This window comes from Phocoena sinus, chromosome 15 (genome assembly GCF_008692025.1).
Source record: "Phocoena sinus isolate mPhoSin1 chromosome 15, mPhoSin1.pri, whole genome shotgun sequence".
NCBI lineage: Eukaryota > Metazoa > Chordata > Mammalia > Artiodactyla > Phocoenidae > Phocoena > Phocoena sinus.
Genome location: NC_045777.1, coordinates 64670964 through 64687457, shown reverse-complemented (window position 1 = coordinate 64687457; position 16494 = coordinate 64670964). Strand labels below are relative to the sequence as shown.

Here is a 16494-nt window from a genome sequence, read left to right as displayed (position 1 = left end):
AGTGCGTGTGCTTCCCTCACATTTATTTACCAGGCAGGCAGTTGCATGTTATCAAACAGGCAGGGAGTAGAAACGTCGAGTGTACAGGCCTTGTGGTGCTTTCCTACTGTGACATTAGAACCAAGAACCACAGAACATGCCTCTCTGTGGGGTGGCATGTGGCAGATGAGCTGGCCCTTTGTGTGTGTGATTTGCGGGGGACACACCATTAATTGTCACATATGCTTCCATCATGTGGGTCCCCCCAGCTTTCTTGGGCTGGGCTGGGCTGGGCTGGTGAGGGTCAGAAAAACGGTACAATCCGACTGGTTCCTTTTGGGGCAGTGCCAGAAGGACCCTCACTGAAGAGTGAATTAGGTTATTTCTTTGTCCGACAAGCATGTGTTGAGTACCTACTAAGCGCAGGGCTCTTACAGGCCTCCCAGGGGATACCCAGCTCTGTAGCGTGGGGCATGTGATCCGGAGTCTGGTACTGCTGCATTCCACTGGGGTTCTGCCATTTCACAGTGGTGCAGGTCAATTCTCCACCCCTCCCTCCATGCGATTGGGGCCTCCATTTCCCTGTCTGTAAAGGGGGTGGGGGTGATTCATAACGACTAACTCCTGTATTGATTCAAGGATGAAATGATGGTTCCTACAGAGCATTTAGCACAGTGCCTGGCACACAGTAGGTGCTCAGCACCTGGTACTTTTGATCATAGTAAATACAGATCCCACCGTTAAAATCTGTACCCTGTTATGGGAGGAGTGACAAGGCGTGCACTCAGATCAGAGTGACACAAGATAAGTCAGATAAGAACCACTGGAAAGGTGTATTCATTCACCCATTCACTGAAAAAAATAAATCCGAGCACCCCAGACGTGCCAGGTGCCGTGCTAGGGCAAGGAGGGCAGTGGTGAGTAAGGCAGATACTGCCCCTGCCCGCGTGGAGCTGTGGCTTAGCGTGAGACGCAGAAGATGGGCAGGCAGGCCACACTGAAGAAGAGTTATGTGCTGAAGTGGGAAACAGAAGGTGCAGGGATAAGGAGTGACGGGGTGGAAGGAGGTGACGGGACAGGGTGGGGCCTCTCTGAGGAGATGCTGTTGCAGCTGAGATCTGAACAATGAGGAGGCACAAGACAGGTGACGGGGGCAGGAAGAGCATTCCAGGCGGAAGGAACAGAGGGCACGGAGGCTTGATGGTCGCCAAAGGGACAGGGGTGGGCTGGGCATACACTGCTACCGTGTCTGAGAGGACTCAACCAAAGCTTCAGGAAGCAATGGCATTTAAGCTGATCCTTGAAGACTGATGGGACTTCACAGGTGGAGGCAGCGGCCTCGGTGAGGTATGACAGCCGGGGAACAGGCCATGCAGGCAGAGGGGCCCCAGTGGCCGCGTCACATTTTGGTCCCGCCTTCCTTGGGAGGTGCTGCTGCTTCATTTACAGGAGAGAGAGAAGGATCGATCTAGTACGATCGCATCTCTGTGCCCTCGTCTGCCCCCTTCCATGCCCCACATTCCATCTGCTCCATTCTCCTTTTTTTTTTGCGTGTGTGGTACACGGGCCTCTCACTGTTGTGGCCTCTCCCACTGCGGAGCACAGGCTCCGGACACGCAGGCCCGGCGGCCATGGCTCACGGGCCTAGCTGCTCCACGGCATGTGGGATCTTCCCGGACCGGGGCACGAACCTGCGTCCCCTGCATCGGCAGGCAGACTCCCAACCACTGCGCCACCAGGGAAGCCCCTCCGTTCTCCTTTTACAGACCAGGAGCAGGAGGCAAGCAAGGACTGGGAGCTTCGCCCTGTAACGTGCCCATTCGTCCTGGCTGTGACCCTAGCTTTGGAGGAACATCAGATCAGTCTCATGTCATGCCCAGGCTGCATCTGCAGACCTTATAGAATTTGAAAGTTGCTATTTTTAAGACTAGTTTCGCCTCAGGTTTAAATGTCAAGTTGGGGGATGCAGTCTTGAAGGTGTGGCTGAGGGGCTTGCTGTCAGCAGCATCAATCTCATGGCCACTTTGCAAGCTGTCTCCCCGCTCCTTTCCCCTCCCAGCGTCCTTAGTAGCTGTGTGAGTATTGGGGGATCTTAAAGCCACCTCTGCTATAGTAACATCAATTAAAATGTATTGAGCACTTACCTGCAACATGCCAGCCACTGTTCTAAGCATTTTATATTGTTAACTCAGTGTTCACAGCAACTGGCTAAGGCAGGTACTATTATTAGTCCCATTTTGCAGATGGGGAGACGGAGGCACAGAGAGAGGGAGGTACTTGCCTTGAGCTAGCTCTTGATTACTACCTTGTACTGCCGCCCCCCGAAGTGCTTTCTGTTTTTTCAGCATTTCTCATCCTTACTGGGAGCACATTGAGTTGCGGCTGCTGCTCATTCACAGCTGTTTCTACACTTCAAAATGTTGCTCTTAAATCACTGATTCTCAGGGCCATTTTGTAGCCACAGCCTTGCCATTCAAAGGACCTTTGCGTGACATTGTTATAGGATATTTTTTAAAGACGTTATAGACACAGTGACTGTTGAAATAGTGGGACACTTCTTACCAAAAGCCACTTGCAGAAGTTCTGATGCGTATAAACAGCCCCATGAAGATTGACAGGTCTTGTCTTGGTTTAGTCAAAGTGGCGCCCTCCGTGTGGCAATATCCTGAGTAAGTTTACATATCCCTCCCCCCACCCCAGCCTCAGCGTTGAAATTATGCAAATTCTTGGCAGATTGTTCTAAATTGGGAAATACTCATTTATATCATTTCACATTTTGTACACCAAGCAAGATGTTATTGAGAGTTAACGGCTATTGAGAGTTTATTTCAAATTTGCATTATTCCAAGTTGCATAAACTGGGTCTGAGAGCAGTCTCGTCATGGGTCTGTCTCCCACAGGACAGAGATGCCAATCCCTGGGGATTCTCTGACAACCACTGAGACCTCTTCTCTCCTACAGGTTGGCCAGCCGGAGCAGTGACAAGGACGGGAACTCTGTCCACACAGCCAGTGAAGTCCCGCTGACCCCACGGACCAACTCCCCAGATCGGAGATGCTCGTCCTCGGACACATCTAAGTCTACATACAGCCTGACCCGGAGGATTTCAAGTAAGCGTCTCTGCCGTGACGGTCAGGGGTCCTGGCTCGAGCAAGCCTTGCTGCTCAGCTGCCACTCAGAGTCCGTGAAGTACACCCCCGCTATCTGGGTCCCCAGGACAAATGGAGAAAGCTGGCATTCCCAGACACTCAGGAGCATCCCCGGGAAAGACGTGAAGGACAGGGTCATCTCTGGGGAGGGGGTGGACTGGTGTGACAGTCCAGGAGACAAGATGACAGAGATCACGGCAGTGTGACAAAGGAGGGCATCGCACCTGATTTCTTCCAAGTTCAGTAAGAAGCGATCATTTTGATTGATTTTTGTAGTATTGATCGCAAGTTTCATTGAATTGGCTCAGTTGATGACATTGTCAGCATATTATCATTTCGGACCCCGAAAGGCAAGTGCTAGTTACCATGTTACGTAGCAGGGCTTGCAAATTCACGTGACTTCAGGGACCAAATGGATTGTGTCAGTGACTGAGTGCAGAGGGTTGGAGAGAGATAAATATCACCCTAATGCAGTGACAAGTGGCAGCCGACTCTTGGCCTTGTACTAGGGCAGGGTAGGGATTGGGGCCAGTTAGGAAGCTAATGTCTCATTGAACGGGGCCAGCTACTACTCAGCTCTTGCCATGTGGGATTGTATTGCCTGATCTCTGGAAAGAGAAACTGGCAGTCTGGGTTTTTATATGAAACTTCTTTACTTTTAAACCCAAACAGAATGTATCTCTGGGTTGAATGTGGCCCTGAGGCCACTCAGTTTGTCCACTCTGATGTATAGCCTGTGTGTTTGACCAGATGGCATGATTTGGGTGGGAAGGAGAAAGCCCAGAGACTCCCAACCTCCTGTCACTCCCCAAATGGGTCTCCTCTGTCTCATTCAGCTGATGTCTGAAATTCACTTAACAGGGAAAAAGCTTAAATTCATGAAACTAATCCACTCAGCTGGAAATGACTGATGTCTGATCTTTCCTGGGACTATGTGGGGAAGAAGAAGGAAGTAAAGTTCAAGGGCTTGAAATAGTGAAACGGAGGGGATGTCGGGCTTCTGTAGCCTCAGTCCTTCCATCTGTAGAATGAGAGGGCTGATCTGCCCCGCGCTGGTCACAGCGGTCACCACCCATGTGGCTGAGCTGAGATGCCCCGCACCTGTTACATACCCAGTGGATTTTGAAGCCAGTGTGAAAAAAGAGAATTTACAGTGTCTCACTAAAATGTTTTTACATTGAGTGCATATTGAAATGATTATATTTTGGATATATCGGATATTAAAATTGATTTCACCTGTTTCTTTGTAGTTTTAAAAACTTGTGGCTACCAGAAAATTTTAAGTTACCTTTGTGGCTGGTACATCTGTATCTGGCTCGCATTTATTTTCTCTTGGATGGCGCTAGTCTAGATGATTCCTAAATCTCGTGCCCAGCTCTATACAGAGATGACTGCATCTAGCACACATTTATCAGAGAGTGCAGCCATGCACCGGCAAAGGCTCGTGATTTTAGCCAGCAAGACAGGCTTTGGGCAATCAACAAGATGCCATGAAAGGACAAATACCAATGCTATTAATACGAGGCATCTCAAAATCAAACTCCTAAGCCCGGAGAGTAGAATATGGTTACCAGGGGGAGCTGGAACCAGGCAGGTGTTGGTTTCACTTACGCCAGATGAGTAAGTTCTAGAGATTCACTGTCCAGCAGAGTGCATAAAATTAACAGTACTGTGTGGAGTACTTAAAAAAGAGGGTAGCTCCTATGTTCTTACCACACACATAAAATTAAAGAAAGAAAGAAAGCAGGAGGAAACTTTTGAAGGTGATGGATACGTTTATGGTATAGGTTGTGGTGACGGTTTCATGGGTGCAAACTTATCTCCAAACTCATCAAGTTGTGTATATTAAATATAGACAGGTTTTTTGTATGTCAATCATGCCTCAATTAAGTGCTTTAAAAATGAAAAAAGAATGCCATGAGCTCATTGCCAGAATAGAGGGAGGAGCAGAGATTGGAATGATGAACCTGGGAGCAGTGAACTCTGCTGCTTGCTGGGGCGAGGCACCCCGTAAGTGACGAGGTGTGAATGTGATCCTTGAAGATGGGCAGTAGCTACCATTTAGTGCCTCTTAACCGTGTGCGTGTTCTGTGCTGAGCCCTCTCTGTGCATTACTCAGTGAATCTTCACCACAGTCCCTGAGATGGGTGCTGTGATGGACTCCATGTTTCAGATGGGAAAACCGAGTGTGTAAAATGTGCCTGGAGTCACATGGCTCATTACTAGAGATTCACACTCACTGGGAAGTAACCGGGTTGGAATTTGACCCAGGCACTCTGGCCCCAGAGCCTACTCTGTGAAAGTGGAGGCAGTATAGGGTAATGGTTAGAGCCAGCCTCTGGGGCCAGACAGGTGGGGCTGGACTCCCGGCTCCTCCTCTTACTAGTTCTGTGACCTTTGGTGAGTGACTTAAAGTTTCTGTTTCCTCATCTGTAAAGTGGAGATAACAGTCACTGGCTAATACCTTGTGAAGATTAGATAACTGGATATACACGGTGCAGTTAGGGCAGTGCCTGGCGCTTAGCTGCCGTGATGATGGCTATGGGGATGGCGGTACCGCCAGGCTGCCTCCCATAGAGTAAATAAGAGGATTTCCGGGAGTGGAGAGCACCTGGCAAAGCGCATCAGGAAGCAGAGCGAACAGGTGTGAGGATCCGGGAAATGTCGTCAGTCTCACAGATCGGCCCAGGTCCGGTCCAGTACTTGGTGTGGTGTTCATTGTTATTTCTGATGGGTGTGTAGGTCTCGATTCCAGACGACCCAGCTCCCCACTCATCGATATTAAACCCATCGAGTTTGGCGTTCTCAGCGCCAAGAAGGAGCCCATCCAGCCCTCGGTGCTCAGACGGACCTATACCCCGGATGACTATTTCAGAAAGTTCGAGCCCCGCCTGTACTCCCTCGGCTCCAACAGCGACGACGTGGACTTTCTGACGGACGCAGAGATCCTGTCCAAGTACCAGCTGGGCATGCTGCACTTCAGCACCCAGTACGACCTACTGCACAACCACCTGACGGTGCGCGTGATCGAGGCCAGGGACCTGCCACCTCCCATCTCCCACGACGGCGCGCGCCAGGACATGGCGCACTCCAACCCCTACGTCAAGATCTGCCTCCTGCCGGACCAGAAGAACTCCAAGCAGACTGGGGTCAAACGCAAGACCCAGAAGCCCGTGTTCGAGGAGCGCTACACCTTTGAGATCCCCTTCCTGGAGGCGCAGAGGAGGACCCTGCTGCTGACTGTGCTGGACTTTGATAAGTTCTCACGCCACTGTGTCATCGGCAAGGTGGCCGTGCCTTTGTGCGAGGTCGACTTGGTGAAAGGCGGACACTGGTGGAAGGCGCTGATTCCCAGTTCTCAGGTAAGGGATGGGTTGGCAGCGTCTCCTCTTGGGAGCTTTTTAAAAAATGATTATTTTTATCTCAGTAGTTAACTTTTTTTTTTTTTGCATTTTTAAAACCTCTGGTTTTTAAAATAATTTTTGACTCCCAAGAAGTTGCAAGAACAGTACAGAGAGTCCTGTGTATTCTTCATCCAGCTTCCCCGATGATAAATCTGATACGATCCGGGTGCATTAGCGATACCAGAAAACGGATGTGGGTAGCTAAACTACAGACCCTATGCCATTTTACCATGTGTGTGGGTTCATGTGGCCACCACTGCCCTGGGAGCTCTTTGTCATTGATGCTGGGTTATTTACTAAGGAGAGTGATTGTCCTGGGTATGAAGCTGTCAGTCATTTTGACTTTCAGAAATTGATTTGGGAAAAATAAAATGAAGGCTGAAGAACGGGATGATAGATGGATGTTTATCAGGCAAATTGTGAGATTAGCTTCCTTCCCTCTTCTAGCCCAGGGAAGAGAAACTGGCTGCCTGGGGAGCCACCCATGGACCAGGCTGTCTCACCAGTGGGCTTTTAGGGTCCCTCCCTTGGGCATTCTGTGGGCTGGAGGACAGCACTGCCCCCACCGTGGGTAGAAAGATATGAGGGGAGTGTATGGGAAGGAAAAAACCCCACCAGTTGGAGGCTGGTCTAGACCATCCACACGGGGACAGTGATCCCGTGTAATGCAGATGGGATTATTTTGCATCAAATACATCAAGGTGCTTCTGAAGCTGAGGTCTACTGGCCAGGGAGTTGATGGGCTAGCATCACATTTGGGGTGCAGGTGTTAAACATGAGGACTGGAGGGGCTGTTCCACTGGTGTGTGTGTGTGTGTGTGTGTGTGTGTGTGTGTGTGTGTGTGTGTACACATCTTCAAAGCTATCACTCTCTTAGTTTATATTCCCCAAGAAAAAGAAGACCCTGAGGCAGGGGAAGTCATTTAATAGGGAGGTGACACCAGAGGAAACACCAGGAGGGGGTGGGAAAGTCGCATGAAGGGTGCAGTTATTGAGCCAACCACCACTGTGGGTGACTGGAGCTGAAACCTGCTGGGGGAACTGGGAGCCAGTGTCAGACACACACCTAAGAGCCTTTCCACCTGAGCAGTGAGGGAGCCGGGGTCTTTGTACAGCACCTCCTATCAGCCGCTGAATAAGGGATGGGGGGATGGGGAGGTTCATTTCCTGCTATTTCTGTCCTGTTACGCTGGCAGGTACAGAGACTTTTATTGTTGTTGTTGTTGTTGTTTTTTGCGGTATGCGGGCCTCTCACTGTTGTGGCCTCTCCCGTTGCGGAGCGCAGGCTCCGGACGTGCAGGCTCAGCGGCCACGGCTCACAGGCCCAGCCGCCTCGCGGCATGTGGGATCTTCCCGGACCGGGGCACGAACCCGCGTCCCCTGCATCGGCGGGCGGACTCTCAACCACTGCGCCACCAGGGAAGCCCGGTACAGAGACTTTTGACATCCACAAATGCAAAAAAAGTGCAGGAGCTGGCAGGCTGAAGCGGTCACGGTCAGGAGAAGGTGGGCACGATGTTGGCAATGTCTGCTATAATCCCAAATCCTCTTTGCCGTCACACGATCAGGATATATTTGGTGCTTTCTGTGTATCCTCCTCAATATTTGATATCACTCGGTTTTCAACTGTCAAGAAAATTATGTTGAAAGAGGGAGGTCCACCTGACAAAATAAATTTCAGATTTGCCAGCTCCTCTCTTCACATCAGTGGAAGGCCCCGGAGGTAGAGAATCCGGACATCCCCATACCTGGCTCTTGTAGGTCTTGGATGAAAGGTTACCTTGCCTGAAATGGAAAGTCTTCCTGGCCCGTCTGCCCTGGTTTGGTTCTCCTGAAAGCTGAGGCCAAGGCAGGGGCCTGGGTGCAGATCGTGAATTTAGGAGGTGATCCCAAGAAGCAGGAGTGAGAGCTGAGGAGGAGACGGGGAAGGAGGGATCGTCAGAGTCAGTGGTGGTTCTGAAGGTCGCCATTCTGGCACTGGGACGGGCGTGGAGCCCGTCCTGGCACACTGGCCAGGTGGGCTCCCGAAACCTCACAGAAGGGCTAGGGCAGAAAAGAGAAGGACCCCAAGTGTGCTGGTGTGCACCAGGTGTGCTGCCCTCTGCCTGAGCCCTCGCCCTCGTCCTACAGGACCATGGGAGCATTTGTATCAGACGCCAGAGGCAGCCCCCGCCCTGGGCGCTCCCTGCCCGCTTCTCCGGCTTTAGTTTTCCCTGTGGCACTTGTCATCATCCCGTAGACCGTACATTTTATGGTCTGTCTCCCCTGCTAGTATGTGAACCCTGGGAGGGCAGTGGCTTTTGTCTATTCGTTCACTGCTCTCTCACCTGCTCCTGGAACAGTGCCTGTCACGTGGTAGTGCTCAGCAATATTTATTGAATGAGTGGAGGATGGAGGAAGGAAGGATCCCCAAAGTAAATTTCCTTCTCCTCTCCCTCCCACCTTCCTCCTTTCCTTCTTCTTCTTTCTCATGTAAAGAAAGGCTCGTGGAAATTGAGGGAAGAGTGGACTCATATCTGCCATCTCAAACTTGCTCTGGAATTTATACTCTTTGAGTGGGAAGGTCAGCTGCCTGCGGTTGGGGTCCCGAGAAGCAGAGCTTGAGATAGGATTTCAGTGTGGATTAGTTTCCTTAGGGCTGCTGTGACAAAGCACCACAAATTGCGTGGTTTAAAACTACAGAAATTTGGGGCTTCCCCGGTGGCGCAGTGGTTGAGAGTCCGCCTGCCGATGCAGGGGACACGGGTTCGTGCCCCGGTCCGGGAAGATCCCACATGCCGCGGAGCGGCTGGGCCCGTGAGCCATGGTCGCTGAGCCTGCGCGTCCGGAGCTTGTGCTCCGCAATGGGAGAGGCCACAGCAGTGAGAGGCCCGCGTACCGCAAAAAAAAAAAAAAAAAACTACAGGAATTTATAGTCTCAGAGTTTGGAGGCTTTAATTCAAAGAGCAAGGTGCTGTCAGAACCGTGCTTCCTCTGAAACCCAGAGGGGATCCTTCCTTGCCTATTTCTAGCTTCTGGTTGTTGGCAGTCTTGGCTTATAGCTGCATCGCTCTCATCTCTGCCTCCCCCTCACTTAGCCTGCCTTCTCTCTGTGTGTGTCCGTGTCTTTTCTTGTAAGAACATCAGTCATGTTGGATTAGGGGCCCACCCTACTCCAGGATGACCTCATCTTCAATAATCCCATCTGGAACGACCCTATTTCCAAATGAGGTCACATTCTGAGGTACTGAGGGCTAGGAGGTCAACACACCTTTGGGGGATACAATTCAATCCAAAATGGGACGCAAGAGAAAACCCTGCAGGGGTGGGTGTGAAGTGGTCTAGGTGAAGGGTGACAACCAAGCAAGGCTGAGCCCCAGCCTGGTGTGTGGTGGGGAGGGGACTCTGGGTCCTGGATCTCATTGCAGCATTTCCTCCTTCAGACAAGGGAGCCAGCCAGCCCACATTGTCAGTCATTGGCGGGGACCGTACTGGGAAATCCGATTTTCAGCCGGGCAGCCCTGGGCCTTCCTGAAGCCTCTATAGTATGGAGCAGTGGTTCTGAACAGGGACAGTTTTGGCCCCAGGACACTTGTCAGTGCCGGGGGACGTTTTGGGTTAGGTGGATGGCAGAGTGCTGCTGGCCTCTGGCGGGTAGAGACTAGAGATGCTGTTGAACATCCCGCAACGCACAGGATAGACCCTACAACACAGAATGATCTGGCCCAAGATGTCCGTAGCGCTATGGGGTGAAGGGGAGGATGGAGGTTGAGGGGACGGAGCAGGGTCTGCCATGACAGGCAAGACGGGAGCTGGGCTGTTCCCTGTTGGGGAAGGAGGGTTTTCCAGGGAGAGACAATTGTCAGGGGTCGGGGTCGGGCCAAGGGGAAGATGATGTGAGGGGTAGATCTCCAGGTAGCTGCTGTGGTTTTCATTCCAAATGTGAAAAAGGAGATACCGGTTTTGAACAAAAATCCATATGAAGCAAAATAGACCTGCACTGGAGACAGAAAACGAAATCCTCACGCAGTGCGTCCAGGCGGTTAGGTTGGCCATCACCGCCGATTTCCACTGGAGGCAGGCGTCTGCCTTCACCAGAGAGCTCAGAAGATGCACCTGCGTGGGCGGGGGGTGGAAGCAGTTTCTCGTTTTCAGCCTGACTTCGCGGTATGTGGGTCAGAGTGACTCTGAGGGTTTATTAGTTCTACAGTCTCTGCCGTGGAGACCCCGTGGGGGCGTATAGATTGCTGGCTTGTAGGGCCAGCATATAGGCATCTTCTGGCTCATGGCAGAATGTCCCAGTTATTTTGTGCCTTTGAACATTGTGTCTTTGATCTTGACATTCAGGAAATTAGCAGCTAATGGATCTACTGCAGATTTTTTGGTCACATTGAGAACGCTGGGCCAAAAGATAATGGAAATGAAGACATAGAAATACCGAAGTGTGTGGTGTGATTGATGTGGTATGAAGTTATAGTGGCCTCTGAGAGAAATTCTCTCATCCAAGTGGATTGACGTGAATTGATACTTTGGCCATTTAGAGGTGAAATCCATGTAGTCTCAACTCTTTTTAAAAATTATTAATAATTGTGACAAAACACACATAACATAAAATTAACCATCTTTCAGTGGTATTGAGTACATACACACACGTCATCACCCTCCACCCATATCCAGAACTCTTTTCATCTTGCAAGAAATGAAACTCTGTTCCCATAAAACAATAGCTCCCCATACCCCACTGGCTCCAGCCCCTGGCAACCACCACTCTACTTTCTGTTTGACTGCTTTGGGTACCTCATACAAGTGGAATGACACAATATTTGTCTCTTTGGGGCTGGTTTATTTCACTTAGCCTAATGTCCTCAAGGTTCATCCATGTTGTAGCATGTGGCAGGATTTCCTTTTGAAGGCTGTGTAATATTCCATTGTGTGGATAGACCACATTTTGTTTTTTCATGCATCCATTGATGGATGCTTGGTTGCTTCCATGTTTTGGTTATTGTGAATAATGCTGCTATGAACAGGGGTGTGCAGTTATTTCTTCAACCTTTTTTTGAGCCAGAAAAATACTCGGGATGAAGGACATTCGTTTTCTCTTGAGATCATGTGGTTTGGGGAAGGAAGGGGGAGGGAGGTGGAAAGAGCAGAGGTCCCGTAGGCATGCCAGAACCTCACAGAGCATTAGGAGGAACCAGAGTTCTTGTTCCAGCCCTTTCACTAGTTCCCTTGTGACTGGAGTCATGTAACCTTGTAGGTCTTGTTTTGCTCGTGTCAAGTGGAGACATGGTACCTGCTGCCTGCTCCCTTGTAGTGCATCTCTAGGGCTATAAACTCTTCTCAGGAGAAAGTAGCTTCTGGCTGTGAAAGTGCCTCGAATTGAGGAAAATTATAAATATACTGTACATTATAAATATACAATAAAAATATTGTGCATATATAAACTATCTATTTAGTCAATGAATATTTGTTAGGTGATTGTCATGCTCTAGGGGCTGGAGCTACTAATTTCACTCTGAGTTTCCTGAGTGTCTACCATGAGCCAAGCAATGTTCTACATGTGCTCACTTGTCTATCTTCACAAGGGCCCATTTTACAAAGTGGAGAAACTGGGCAGAGAGAAGTTAAGTAATCTTTCTGTGCTGAGTGGTAGAACTGAGGCTCTTTGGCTTAAAAAGTGATGTACCATAACCAAGACACTAGACTGGTTCTCTACAGCAAGTAAAACAGAGCCCCTGCCCTCATGGAGCTTACATTCTAGTGGACGTAGATACTCAGTGAATGAATTAACACATCATGCCTGTTGGCATTGTCTCTGCCAGGAGGAAAAAGAAAGCAGGATAAGGGGCTGGAGAGGGGTGGCTGAGTGGTGAGAGTGGGGAAGCTGTTCTAGGTGGGTGAGGAGATGGCATTTAAGTAGGAGCTGGAAGGGTTGAGGGAGTGAGCCTGGAGGATATCCAGGGGAAGAGCATTCCAAACAGTGAGTACAGGAAGTGCAAAGGCCCTGAGGCAGAGTCTGTTGAAGGCTGGAGGAGAGTGAGTGAGGGGAGAGCAGCAGGAGTTGAGGTTGAACTGGCTTAAAAGGCCCCATCACATTGATCTTGTAGGCTGAGGTAAAGGCTTGGATTTTATTCCTGTGGGTGACGGGAAGCCTTGGAGTATTTTGAGAAGGAGGGGTGACCCAGCCAGTCTGCCTGGAGAGAACTCTTCCTGGGGGACCCACAAGTACTTATTTCCAAAATATATAAAGCACTCCAACTAACATAACATTGTAAAGCAACTATACCCCAATTTAAAAAAAAGCAAAAGAAAATAAAACCTCCAATGACTCAAAAATACAAGACAAAATCCAATTCTTAAATGGGCAACAATTTTGAACAGGTGTTTCACAGCAGAAGACTCATGCAAATGGTCTAAAAGCACATAGGAGAGTGCTCAACTTCATCATCCGTCAGAGAAATGCAGGTTAAAACCTTAGTGAGATACCACTACAACCCACCTACCAGAATGCCTAAAATCACGAAGACTGACAACATCCAATGTTGGTGAAGGTGTGGAGCCACTGGAACTCTCAGGCAGTGCTGTGGGTATATCATGTGATGTAACCCCTTAGGAAGAAATTCTAGTGGTTTCTTGTAAAACTAAACCGATATCTACCCCACGATCCAGCAGTGCCACTCCCAAGAGAAATGAAAATGTTCTGTCCACACAAAAACTTGTACATGCATATTCAGAGAAGCTCTACATGTAATAGCCCCAGACTAGAAATTGCCCAGGTGTCCATCAACAGGATAAAGGCTAACAAACTATGGTATATTCATGTAATGGAACATTATTCAGCAATAAGAAGGAAAAAGGACTGATACAGCGTGGATGAATGTAATGAACACAGCCATTATGCTGAGTAGGACATCCTGCTGACAATCATTATGAGAAATAGAAGTTAGACCCAAGAGAGCCCATATAGATGATTGCATATATATAAAGTTCAAGAAACGACAAAACTAATCAAAACAGTGGTTGTGACTGGGGAAGGGGATTGACTGGAAAGGAGCCAAAGGGAAGTTTCTAGACTAATAGTGATAGGGCGTTGGATACACAGGTGTATGCATTTGTCAAACTCATCACGTAAGGTTTGCACATTTCTTTGCATATAAATTTTATCTGAAAAATAAAAGAGCCGTAAACCTCAAATTCTGGTTAATGATATGCCTGCTGAAGTGTTCAGGTCTCTAGTGCCTGCAGCTTACTTTAAAATGCTCTCAGAAAAAGATTGATAGATATGCGATAAAGCAAATATAGCATATTTTCAAAATATTAGCTGCAGAATTAATAACTGTCCATTGTACGAGCTCGGTGATATATTTAAAGGGGTTCAGTGTACAGTTATTTCAGCTTCTCTGTATTTGATAACATTCATAAGAAAATGTTGGGGAACGCCAGTTAGGAGCCATACGCTGTGGACTTCTGGGTGGGAAGGGGAGCGGACAAGTGCCCAGCTTGGGAGACAGTTTGAAGGCAGCGTCTTTGATCCCCAGAGCCAGCCCTTAGCCTTTACACTCCAGCTTCAGGGGTGCTGTAAATGAGGGCTCTCAAACAGAGGGGGGATTCTCAAACAGGGGATGCTGCTGTTGTCTTACTTCCCAAGCACCAGAATCAGCCAGGAGCTGTGCCTGTGGGGTTCCCAGACCTCAGCCTCCTGGATTCCGATTTCTTAAGTCTTGGGTGAACCTGCACTTGAGTGAATGTGCTGGGAGAGTCTGACGTAAGTGAACTGTGGACCTCATTCTGGGAGGCACTTGGGTGGCCAGTGGAATGCTGAAGGGGCTGGGCTGTTGCAGCCGGACAGACAGGTCTGAGATGTGGTCTCGCTGGTCGGCTGCTGTGTTGGTTTAGCGAGCTGGCCTGGCTGCCTGCAAGCCCGATCTAGGCTGCCATTAGGATGGTATTTTATGGAGCCATCTGGGAAAGGGGCAGGCTCCAGGTAGCGTGCTCTTAGATGTTCTTGGGGGATAATTCGGAGTCGTGGGGTGTAGTATCTCTTATTACAAAGCCACATTGCCTGCTGAGGAACAGTGTTTGATTTGAGCCCAGAAAAAGAAAATGTGCTTAGTCAAAAGTGATATTTGCACATCTGGCTACTGGATATTTATGTTTCCGAAAACTGCTTTAATGTGAGATTTGCTTTGTCCAAAGGAACGCCTTTTAGACCTTCAGTGCCTATAATTCAGGGCCCCGTGGCTTAGGAAGTGAAGTCTGTGTGTGTTGCCTTTGCAGCGTTAAGAGTCAGAGGTGGTGGCAATAAGCGTGCTCTGGTTCTCACCACGTACCAGACCCTGGGCTCGGTGTAATACTTAACGATTCCCCACCAGATGGATGGCACTGGCACCTGCATTTTATAGATCCTCAGGAAGGTTAAGAAACTTACCCAAAATTGCACAGCTGGAGTAGGGACTTGAACCTGAGACTGACTGCAAGCCCATATCCATAACCGCTATGAAATAATCTATTTAGGAGGAAGTCCTGGATGAGGACTTTGTAAATTGACTTACCCCGTGTAACTTGGATGTGATAAGACTGTATTTCTCATACGTATACCCAGATTTTTATAGCAGTGTGTATCTTGCTTCTTTCCACCTTTGGAGCCGTTCAGAGGATTTCTGTGTTTGCTTGGAGCCCCTTAGGAGAGCCTTCAGAGTCTGAGGGGTGAGCTGGTGGCCTTCCTCAGGAGCACCAAACTGATTGGATCTTTGGAAGCGGCCAAAGGACAGTCTGCTTTGGTAACCAAGTTGATTGTCAGTGTGGGGACTGCTGTTCGGATTGAGCGATAGAAGAAAACTTGCATGAGTCTGAAGTAAGAGACTTACTTTCTTAGGTGGCTCCCAAAATGCTGGTTACAGCCGACAGAACCCATCACAGACTGGCTTTGGTCAAAGAGGAAAGTCTGCAGTTGTGTGGGCTCCAGGCTCCACTGAGTCTGGGGTCCAGGTTGTATCCTGGGAATCTCTCAGCTGGAATGTTCCTCAGCGCCGCCTTCATCCGTTGCCTTTCTTCTCAGGAAGACCCTTTCCCCAGGGAAGCGAAACCCGGGCTTACCTCCTGCCAGCTGGGCCACACCAGTGGAAAGAGAGATCCTCTTTCCTGAAAGTTCCAGAAGTCCCAGGGAGATTTCTCAGGGGCCTGGCCCCCCTCATCCTGCCCTCCTCATGCACAGTGGAGCGTGGCTTTTCACAACCACTGGAGGCCTTGAAGTGGGAAGGAGTGCAGTTTCAGAGAAGGAAGCATGACTGTCTCCTCATTTCACTGCCATGGCCACCGTTTTAATTGCTGAAGCTTCTCTGGCTAATGTCCCCACTGAAGAACTTGGCAGGCAGGGTTCAAGAGCTGGCCCTGGTGGCAGGCATGTGTCAACTATTTGGAACGTCCTGGCGGTGGGTGGGTGGACTCCTAGCCCTGGGCGTGTCTCCCATGGCCTCTTACTGTTGAGGTCCCTTCAGCGAGGAGCAGCCCTGGAGGGTGAGCCCTAGTTAGATGGTCCAATCCCAGCTCCCTTTGCCCCCTGAGAGAGTCATCTATTGGCCTAGGTCGAGCTCCCCTAGAAATAGACCCTGAGATCAAGGTTTGAGTGCAAGTATTTTATTTGGGGGGTGATGCCAAGAAGAACCATTATTATCAGGCAAGTCCCCACTGTGGGCATGTGGATCGCGACCCTCCTGGGCTCTCGGTGTAGGCTTCCCCAGGGGTGGGGGGCGCTGAGGCATGTGTTCCCCAACTCCCAGCAGGCACAGGTTGAAGGATGTTTCCAGAAGCGCTTCATTCCCCAGGCTCCTCCAGCCTGCCTTATGCATCTGAGGAGAGAGTGTTACCAAACCAAACCAGGGTCGACTCGCCTGTGTACAGTAAAGCCAACCCACTGACACTGGGTTGTGGTGAAGGAGAGTACAACATTTATTGCAGGGCACCAAGCAAGGAGAACAGGCAAC

At 49.6% G+C, this 16494-nt stretch overlaps 1 protein-coding gene across 2 annotated transcripts in view; it reads left to right on the top strand.

The window, feature by feature from the left end:
• The window catches only part of SYT17 (synaptotagmin 17), an 86295-nt gene that overhangs the window by 8359 nt on the left and 61442 nt on the right, over positions 1–16494 (top strand). For both annotated transcript variants that reach the window (XM_032603798.1, XM_032603797.1), the window contains exons 4-5: positions 2941–3089; positions 5871–6490. In XM_032603798.1, the coding sequence (XP_032459689.1) occupies positions 2941–3089; positions 5871–6490 (769 nt within the window). The remainder of the gene's footprint in view (positions 1–2940; positions 3090–5870; positions 6491–16494) is intronic.